This window comes from Canis aureus, chromosome 26, assembly GCF_053574225.1.
Source record: "Canis aureus isolate CA01 chromosome 26, VMU_Caureus_v.1.0, whole genome shotgun sequence".
NCBI lineage: Eukaryota > Metazoa > Chordata > Mammalia > Carnivora > Canidae > Canis > Canis aureus.
Window position 1 is genome coordinate 23,176,123 of NC_135636.1, and position 10,762 is coordinate 23,186,884.

General features: G+C 36.9%; 1 protein-coding gene across 3 annotated transcripts in view; it reads right to left on the bottom strand.

Moving 5' to 3' along the window:
* Positions 1–10,762, bottom strand: part of ATRN (attractin) — a 161,605-nt gene that overhangs the window by 26,103 nt on the left and 124,740 nt on the right. For 2 of the 3 annotated variants that reach the window (XM_077872383.1, XM_077872381.1), the window contains exon 25: positions 7,157–7,218. In XM_077872383.1, coding sequence (XP_077728509.1) covers positions 7,157–7,218 — 62 coding nt within the window. Of the gene's footprint in view, positions 1–2,253; positions 3,321–7,156; positions 7,219–10,762 lie in introns of those variants that run through there. The other variant, XM_077872382.1, reaches the window with a different exon arrangement.

The window sequence follows — 10,762 nt, forward strand, 5'->3', positions numbered from 1 at the left end:
CTTGGAGGGGCCCATAATCTGGTGGGAGTCACTACAGGACAAAGTCTCATGAAATACTGAACCTGCAAGAATATAGAGTGATGTTTTGGCCCCACTCTGGGAGAAAATGCAAATGTTAAAATAAAAAATAGTCTTTATCAGATGGGCTCAACAAAACAAACAGATCCAATTTTATATTAAATTAATGAGCTAGAAAAACTGCTACAGAGCTCACCTAGAACACAGAACAAAAGGAAAATGAAAGAATATGGCAGGTGGCTCATGTCAGTGACTCTTGGTTGCCCAGCACTAAGTAGAATGAAAAACTGCTGGAGGAGTGGGAAGGGATCTTGGGATTTTAATTTTATGTGGTAACATCAGAGAGGGCAGTTTTCTTTTGGAATCTATACTTCTGTGGAATGAAGAGATTTTTTTTTTTGTGAATGGGAAGTCGTTTCATCAAAATTCCAGCACTCCATGTTACTGGCATTACCTCATTTGACACAGAGGTTCTGTGCTACCCACTCAGCTCCAATGAGCTATGCTGAGCATTCTCTAAATAAGGGAATGACATAGTGAGTTCCTGGCCTAATAGATGGTGTGGCCTTTGAGTTGAAGCCATTAGTATCTCGTCCTAATTCACTGACAAGTTTCTGAAGGATATAGTAAAGTAATACTCAAACAGATTCCAGATGGACATAGGAACACCTAAACATGAAAAGACAAACAGGTAAAATACCCATGAAGAAAACAGGGAAGGACTAAGAGACCTGCTTGGAAAATACCATAAATGGGGTCTGAAGACAAACAAGTGAACACACACACACCTGTTAATAGTTGCAAAATAAAACAAAGTCCTAAATTTCAGCAAGAAAAAGGCAAATATCCCAATAGAAATATGAACAAATGATAAGGACCGGTATTTCAAAACAAGAATTGGAAGACATCAGTAAATGTCAGTCATAATTAAAGAAATCCAGATTTAAAATATCAGTGATACCTTCGAGACTAATGAAATAAAAAATAATGACAATTTCTAGTGTTGCTGAGAACTAATAAGATAAATAGGTGGAAATAGCAAGAGAAATTGTATTCCAGCTTTTAGGAGTGTAAATTCATGAAACTATTCTTAAGGGCCATGGCAGTGTTTCTGCATTTTGATATAGCAATTATAGGACAAAAAAAAACTATCCCAGAGAGATCATCATAGAAAAAAGTAAAAGCATATAATGTAACAAAAATTGAGGACAATCTAAGAGTCAGTCAAAAGAAAATATGGTATTTGTACTACGAAAAAAGCTGTTTAAAAGTTAAGTGAATCCCCACATGGGAAAAGTTACCCATAGAACACTGAGTGAAAAAACAATAGAACAACATGTAAGGAGGGAACCCATTTTATAAACCAAAGAATCAGAAAAACCACAACTTGTGTGCAGTGTATATGCAAAGAGAAAAAATTGTGGAAACACATACATCAAAATATTAACAGTTGGGATCCCTGGGTGGCGCAGCAGTTTGGCGCCTGCCTTTGGCCCAGGGCACGATCCTGGAGACCCAGGATCGAATCCCACGTCGGGCTCCCGGTGCCTGGAGCCTGCTTCTCCCTCTGCCTATGTCTCTGCCTCTCTCTCTCTCTCTCTCTCTGTGACTATCATAAATAAATAAAAATTAAAAAAAAAAAAAAAAGAAAAGCAAAATCTTAAAAAAAAATATTAACAGTGATAATTTCTAAAGAGGAGGATTAGGGGAAGTTTGAATTTTAGTTTTTACATGAAATTTTACAATGAACATAAACTACTTTTGGTATTTATAATAAGAGAATTATCTTCAGGGATCCCTGGGTGGCGCAGCGGTTTAGCGCCTGCCTTTGACCCAGGGCACGATCCTGGAGACCTGGGATCGAATCCCACATCGGGCTCCCGGTGCATGGAGCCTGCTTCTCCCTCTGCCTATGTCTCTGCCTCTCTCTCTCTCTCTCTCTGTGTGACTATCATAAATAAATAAAAATTAAAAACAAACAAACAAAAAAAGAGAATTATCTTTATGCTGATTTTCTACTTTAAAAGTCTGAATGAAATCTTAACTATTTTGTTTTCAAATCCTTGGGATTAGTTTAGCATTATTTTATCATATCTTTTTATGTTGTCCCTAAAAAATTTTCCCTTTACTTTATATAGGTCATTGTTCAACAGAAATTTAATGTGAGCCACATAAGTATTTTTAAAAGTTCTATGAGCCACAGCGAAAAAAAAAAAAAAAAAAAGACAGGTGAAATTAATTTTAATAAAATAAGTTTTATTTAACCCAAGATCGCCAAAACATCATTCGAACACATGACTAATATAAAAATTGAGATATCTTATGTTCTAATATTCGATTAAGTCTTCAAAATCCAGTGTATATTTTATAATAAGCACATCTCAATTTGGACACTAAATTTTTATCAGAAAATATTTGATCTACTATATTTAAATTTCATAACATTTACATTTGAAAAAGTAGATTCACATATCCAGATTGTTCTAAACACACAAGTTCTCTGGTAACTGAATCAAGTAGCAAATTTATTTACTTATTTTTAAAAATTATATTTAAATCAGTTAAAATTAGGTAAAATGAAAAATTCAGTTTCTCAGTCACATTAGCTATATTCAAGAGCTCATGAGCTACATGTGACTGGTGGCTATTAAGTCTATATTACTCTTTTAAGCTTCTTGTTTATAACTGTCTACTTTTTATTTATATTTAGTTTTTCATCATATCAAATCTGAGGCTTCACAGATTTTAACAAATCTTCACATCACTAACAAATCTGAGGCTTCACATCACCAACAAATCTGAGGCTTTTAAACTTTGTTTCCTTGGTTATGTACATATTCCACTGGTTAATCTGATTTTGTGCCAGTGCCTCACTGATCACTGGAGTTTGAAAAAGCAGACTGTCAGTAGACTGTCTCCCTGCCCTCTCCATTTTTTTCTTGGTAATTCTTTCTTGATTCTGTTATGCTGTAATTTTGAACAATTTCATTTACTGAAGTAACACAAACACGTAAATTTCATTTTTTGTTAGTGCAATATAGAAATGTAATTGACTTATCCCCCTAGAAACACTGAATGCTTTTGTCAGATTCTTTTCTCTCCCTCCAAGACTGGAGGGACGCAACAGTTACTTCTTGGTGGAGATGTCATCATCATCCAAAAACTAAAGGCTACAGTTTATAGCAGACAGAAGTGGGCCCATCAGGACGTGGCTGAATCTTAACGCGAGGCCATCTGCTCCCCAGCATCACTCAGGAAGGGATTGCTTTCATGGTCGAAAGGGGAGGGCACCTAATGGCTCACTATGGGAAATACAATTAATTATATGGTTTTCATGCCAGCATCTGCCTTTACCAATAAGAGCTGCAAAAGATGTATGCTTCTGTACAACACAGAACTAATTTTTTAATATTGCCTTTGTGTCTAGCAATTTTGAATTCACCTATCAATTCTAATATTTTTTCTGCAGATTTTTTTTGAATTCCTATAAATACAATCACACTGTTGCATGATGATTTTTTTTCTTTTCCAATTCTTATGTATTTTATTTTTGTCTTACTGTATTGACTAGAATCTTTGCCATAATGTTGAATGAAATAACAGATGGAATTTTTTTTTTTTTTTTTAAGTAGGCTCTATGCCCCAATGTGGGGCTTCAACTTACGACCTTGTGATCAAGAGTCTCATGCTCCACTGACTGAGTCAGCCAAGTGGCTCTGATAGAATCTCTGCCTTGTTCCCAAACTCAAAGGGAAAGTTTATAACATCTTACTATTAAGAATGTGGTTTGTTGGGGCACCTGGGTGGCTCAGTGGTTGTGTGTCTGCCTTTGGCTCAGGTTATGATCCTGGGGTCCTACATTAGGCTTCCTGCAGGGAGCCCGCATCTCCCTCTGCCTATGTCTCTGGCTCTCTCTGTGTCTCTCATGAATAAACAAAATCTTTAAAAAAAAAAAAAAGAACTTGGTTTTATTTTTTGCTTTATATATTGGTCCTTTATCAAATGCTTATCCTCATTGATTAAGATGACCATATTATTCTCCTCCCTTATTAAGCAATTAATGTAAATAACATGGATTGATTTTCTAATGCTAAATCAAATTTGCAATTTCTGGAATGAACCCAACTAGGTCACAGTATAGTTGCCTTTTTGTATTACAGGTGGATTTTTGCTTCTTCATTCATTCATAAGACTGGCTTGTAAATTCCATTCTCATAATATTCTTGTCAGGTTATGCTAAGTTCATAAAACGAATTGGGATGTATTCCTTTTTTTTTCTGTTCTCTAGAAGATTTGGTTACTAATGACATTTCTTTCTTAAAAGGCTGTAAGTTACCAATAAAGCCACCTGGGCCTAGAGTTATCTTTGTGGGAAAATGTTAAATTATATATTGTTTTTAAACAGATATAGGGCTATTCAGTATTCAAGTTCCTATTCTGTATCAGTTTCAGTAAGTAGTATATATTCTTTGTTTTTCTAATTGTCTACTCCATCTGTTCCGTTTTCAAATTTATTTGCACAAAGTTGCTCATAAAATATTCTTATGGAGGAAAAAATTGTCTTTTTTTTTTTAATTGTCTGTGTGATTTGGAGTAATGCCTCCTGTTACGTTTCTGACTTTATCTCTTCTCTCTTTTTTCTTGGTCAATCTTGCCAAGGGTTTATCAATATTATTCTTATTATTTCAAAGATCCAACTTTGTGGTTCTTTTAATCCTCTCTACTGTACTTCTTCCCCTACATCATTAATTTTACTCTATTTATATTGCTTTCTTCTACTTTCTTTAGATTTAATTAGTTCTTTTTCTGACTTATTGAGAAAGGTATCCCCCCCGCCCCCCCCGCCCCAAGAAAAAGCAGTGATCCTCAACCTTAGCTGCATGTTGCAATCACCTGGGGAGCTTTCAAATGCTTGAGTCCCATCCCCAGAGATTCTGATGTGACTAGTCTGGGCATCAGAAGCTCCTCAAGTGATTCTACTGTGCAGCTACAGTTGAGAACCACAGATTTAAAGCCATACCCTCTAAGTACAACTTTAACTATATCCCACAAGTTTTTAATTTTTTTTGATTAAACTGTTTTAAAATTTCTGCAGTGATTTGACATAAATTTTTTAAATGGGCAAATACAATATATAATTTTAGAAGTCAGGTAAATAGTTACTTTGGGGGAAGAAGGCAGTTGTGATTGATGAAACGGGAGCTTCTAAAGTACGTGTTCAATTTGTGATAATTCACTGAGCTAGATACTTATAAGTGTTTCTGTGATTTTATAATATACTTTAATACATTTTTAAAAGAGAGAAATAGATCTCATGCAAAGATTGGGAGTTATAATGGCAATAGTCTTCTCAATATTAATACTGGAAGCTAGAAGAAACAGCATAATGCCTTCTCAATTCTAGTGGAAAATTATTTCCAACCTAGAATTCTGTATGCAAACTTTTGATCAAATGGGAGGGTAAAAATTAAAAACTTTTCAGAGTAGGTTACAGAAAAGTTACCTTCCCTGTACCTTTTCTCAAAAATCTCCTGGAGAATGTGCCCCACTAAATAGAGGAAACAAGGGACGCCTGGGTGGCTCAGTGGTTGAGTGCCTGCCTTCTGCCCAGGGCATGATCCTGGAGTCCCGGGATCGAGTCCCAAATTGGGCTCCCTGCATGGAGCCTGCTTCTCTCTCTGCCTATGTCTCTCTCTCTCTCTCATGAATAAATAAATAACATTAAAAAAAAGAGGAAATAAATAGAGAGATGAAGACACAAGATCCAGGAAACAGATTTCAATATAAAAGGAAGGCGAGGGGATCCCTGGGTGGCGCAGCAGTTTGGCGCCTGCCTTTGGCCCAGGGTGCGATCCTGGAGACCCGGGATCGAATCCCACGTCGGGCTCCCGGTGCATGGAGCCTGCTTCTCCCTCTGCCTATGTCTCTGCCTCTCTCTCTCTCTCTGTGACTATCATAAATAAATAAAAAATTAAAAAAAAAAAAAAAAAAAAAGGAAGGCGAAAGAAATTCCCAAGATGACAATCATACAGCAGGCCTCAAGAACTAGTAGTACACCTGGGAGCAAAAAGTTGGAGGGTTTTAGGGCAGACATCTCCAAGAGAAACTAAAACCAGGTCAGTACTTACTTGTGTTTGACCCAGACAGATTTTCCCATTCTGTCAGAGTACAGGGATAAATCAGGGGTAACCTCTTAGAAAACCAAACAATTAAAAAAATAAAAATTAGGGTAAGAAAACCAAACAACTAAAAAAATCAAAATTAGGGTAAGAAAAGAATGATGCCCCACCCATCCAAAAAATGGGTAAGAACAATCATAGTTCAACTCAGCTGTGAATAGGGGTTTTACAGTTATAACAACATAACAGAGAGCAGTGATTCAGGCAAGCACTGTGATCTAACTTTATGAGGGGATAGGAAGGGGATTTTGTTTGTACTCATAGTGTGTGAGGAGTTGCTGGGTGAGGTTACATGGGATAATAAATCCTCATCTACAGTGGGACATCAAAAGATAAACTGAACTGAAAAATCAAGAAATAGTGTAAGCATAGAGAAGTTAAAAATAGCTAAAATAATTTAAACTTAGGGAAGGTGAAGAATGGCAAGGTGTGGGGCAGGATGCTCCTACTTTCTCTTATGAGCACTGAAGCATGTATTTTTTTCAATTATGCGTAGACAGTATTTTCATAAAAATAAAATTAAACTTAAAAAAAAAAAAACCATAAAAATAAAAGAATCCCAAGGCCTAACAAGTCACTTTTAGCTTTAAAACTCTGGATAATCACCAGAATAATCCTTGAACAAGAGGAAGTGTATCTGTAGCACATATCAGTGATCATTATTAATTGTTGTTTCAACCCTGAAATCTCCCCAAATGAAGAACCAGATTTATCTGTATTTTAGTACAGAGTACAGGAAAAGCTGTCCCCTAAAGCCAGAATGTACAAAGTAAATGTTTTCATTTATCAGGTTAGGCTGAATTTACACTATTGCACGTAACTTTTCAGAAAGGTCTATAAAGTTAGTTTGATCTGTTGTGCCAACACAGGATTACTCAATTATCTTCTGTACGTTGATAATTAAGGGGATTAAGTACCTGAATCAAAAGAGAAGATATAGTTTGTAGAAGTGAAATTACCTGAAGAAAGTCACGAAGAACTGTACCAGGTCCATAAAATTGCTGTGCTGGGAGAAGGCGATCTGTGAGGGAGAAACAGGTAGTGTGAGGAGGTAGGCTACACAGGAGCACTGGCAAACTTGGCCTTCTCAGTTTAAGAGACACACTGGAAATGTTCAAGAAGAGATTAATGAAATTGTTTTTCTTGAGGGCAAGTGGCTCATCTCTTTCTTTTCTGGCTTAACTGCCAGCCCAAAAGCAATATTCTGAGGCTTCAAGGCAAACTCCCAGGGCACCCACCTCTCTGCTCTTGATACCAGATCTAAGTTCTTTTAGTGTGACCTAGAAGAATTCTCAGATCCCAACATGAAAACCCCAATGCCAGGCAAGCCAGTCTGCTTGCTACCTCCTTGTGCCTTTCTCTGGACAAAATGCTCTCCTTGTTTGCTTCAAGTTCAAGTTCTTGGATCCACCCCAAGGTAAGGAGCCTCATCTGTGCCCTTCATCTCTTTGATACTTACGTGCTCAGTGAAAACTCACTTCAGGACAGTGTCCTTTTTAAAATTATTATTATTAAAAAAAGGTATCTCATTTGACTACATTGAGTATCATTTGACAGTCAATATAACACCAGTTGGGACCTAAATAATTTTATTATACAGTTAATAGTTTTATACCAAGAATATAAAAAAATCCCTAATGTAGATCATCTAAGACACCACTGACAGAAATAGACATTTTGTATACTATCAAGGAAAAACACTACCAATTATATGACAAGATACTTTAAAAATCATTGGCTGGAAGATGCATTGTGCTATCAGAGCTATTAGAACATGAAAAAAATGAGCATGTCAGGATTTATTAGTAAATATAACTGTCTTTATTATTTATAATACTCATGGTACTAGCCAGATGTTATGGTGTATTCTTCACTTTCTTAAAGGGTATATAGCTCTTCTCCTTGCAGAGACAATGGTACTGTAAGTAAAACGTTTATTGAATAAGGTGAAAATTGCTCCAGTACAGACCATGAGTATGACAAAAATCAGGGAAATAAATGATTAGCAGCTTCTTTTTCTAATCTCACCCAACTTCCTATCTTTCCAGGCAGCAGTTCCCATCCTATGGTAAAGCAAGAAAAGTGCTGGACCCAGACACTGGCAATGGGACAATTCAATGTTTTGTATTCTTTTTATGGCCAGACTCAAAGAGGCAGAAGAGGTTTCCAGTAATGGCCTTTTTTGATGGTCTTATTTTGACATTCCATAAATAAAGTTCCAATACTACCTGTTCAGGCTAAGGACACTACGGGGCACAGAATTTGCAGTTCTGGTGTCTCTTTAGCTACCATTTATAATCAGAAACAAAGATACATAGACTTTATACCATAGGTAAGGAAAAACTCACATTCTTTGCTTTTCCTTAATTTTTAAATAGTACCTAGTCACTAGTAAGAAGACTCCTCAAGAATATGGCCACTGCCCTCACATAAAGTTTTTTAATAAAACTAGTGAAGGATAATTATTTAAACAATGTTATTCAATCTTGACAAATGAAGGTTCTAGGTTATAACATAAAGAACGAGAAGGAAACCGATTCTAGTGCGTCCAATTCTGTTTATAGATTTTAATCTTTTAAAGCACTAGTATGTCCTCAGTGTTTATACTTAAAGAGATCCTGAGATGCTTTTACTGTTGAATGCCAGAAAGTTTGGATGCTAATAGCATCCTCTGAGAATTACCAGGTGTCTGTATGCCCTGTGCCACGTAATACTCCGCAGTGCTGGGATCACCACCTTTAGCCTTCTTGCTGAAGCAGGGCCACACCATGTTCATGTCTAATTCAAAACCACAATGAACCAATATAAACTGGCCACCAGTGTGGCTGCTACCCAAGACTCACATTACTCTAAAAGGTGACCTCTTTTGTTAAATGTTATTCACCCAAGTCTCCAGTTATGAGGTTTGGTAGGGAAGCAAAAGTCCTAACATAAAACTGTTTATGAATAGACTGACCACTTAGAAACATTTAGCCTTGCTCAACATCCCACCCACCATGACAGTTGATTAATATTTGACTGACAGAGTGATGAGCTTCTTGTCCAAACTGAGAACTTCTGAGAGAGAAAGGGAATGCTATTAAAAATTATACTAGGACAGGGAATCCCTGGGTGGCTCAGCGGTTTAGCGCCTGCCTTTGGCCCAGGGTGTGATTCTGGAGTCCCGGGATCCAGTCCCACATCGGGCTCCCAGCATGGAGCCTGCTTCTCCCTCCTCCTGTGTCTCTGCCTCTCTCTCTCTATATATATGTCTGTCATAAATAAATAAATAAATAAATAAATAAATAAATAAATAAATCTATCATCTATCTATCTATCTATCTATCTATCTATCTATCTATCTATCTTAAAAAAAATTATACTAGGACAACAAGCATGAATTGGGCTGCCCCGACTCAGACCCCAGACATACAAACTAACCGCAAAAGCAATCTAGCAAAGGCAAGACTCTACTGAAAGTGCTGTTGGAGAACTGATCCCACAGAATCACTGGTAAATGGAGACCCAGCAGGGTTATCAACTGAAGAGGGATGAAGGTAAAGATGTAAGTCCTTCAAGATACTCCAAAGATACTAAGAGAGGACCCTGGGAACACTGATGAGGTGCTTGACTCATGGCATGCAATCAAATCTGAAGTGAAGACTGTTAATGCTGTCTAAGCTCCCAGCACCATCTGCACAACTGAAGCCACACCTCTACTTATCTTGCTCAATTTTTCTTCATAGCCCTTATATGTCCATTTACTTATAGTTTTTTTCTTTCATTAGAAAATAAGATCCGAAAAAAAAAAAAAAAAAAAGAAAGAAAGAAAATAAGATCCGTGAGGACAGGGACCTTGCTGCTGACTCCTGTGTCTCCAGTGCCTAAAGCAGTGACTGGCATGGAAGAGGTGTTTAATAAATATGTGCTGAATAAAGGAAAAGGGTAATTGGAAAAACAATGACCCGACCTCCACCTTCCCCTGAAAGTAAGAAAGACCTGATTGAGTTTTCTTTCTTCTAAGAATTGGCTCATGGTTGCAATCGTAACTTAAATTTTGTTAACTGTAAAATTAAACATTTTTCGTGCCTTTGAACTTCATTTTTTTAAGACAATATTCTGATCAGGTCTTTCTTCCATGATTTTTTATAAAATAAACATTGAAACAGACATTGAAGTATTTGGTGGCTTTTTTGACACTGAAGATAAAAGGGACTTCCTATAATAAGATATGCTTATTACAGAAAAAGAAAATGTCATTACAATTTATAAATAAAACTCAGTGTCATTCTTCTCCCTTTCTAAACAGTAGGGATCACCCCCACACTCCAGCAAACCTAGAATTTATGTCCCCTTACATTTCCACAAGGTGCTTTTGCCTTACTCTCAGCAATAAGTTTGATTAAGGTGTGCCTGCCCAGGGGACCCTCTGGGTGTGTTGAATAAATCTGAGAAACAACTCAGAAGCCCAGCTAGACACAGAATTTAGGGTAAGATATGGTGGACCTACATTTCCCAAGCACTAATTTTGTGCGTTAGCCAAACACGGGTTTTCAGACTGCTCTACTGCTGCACTTGGTCCTTCA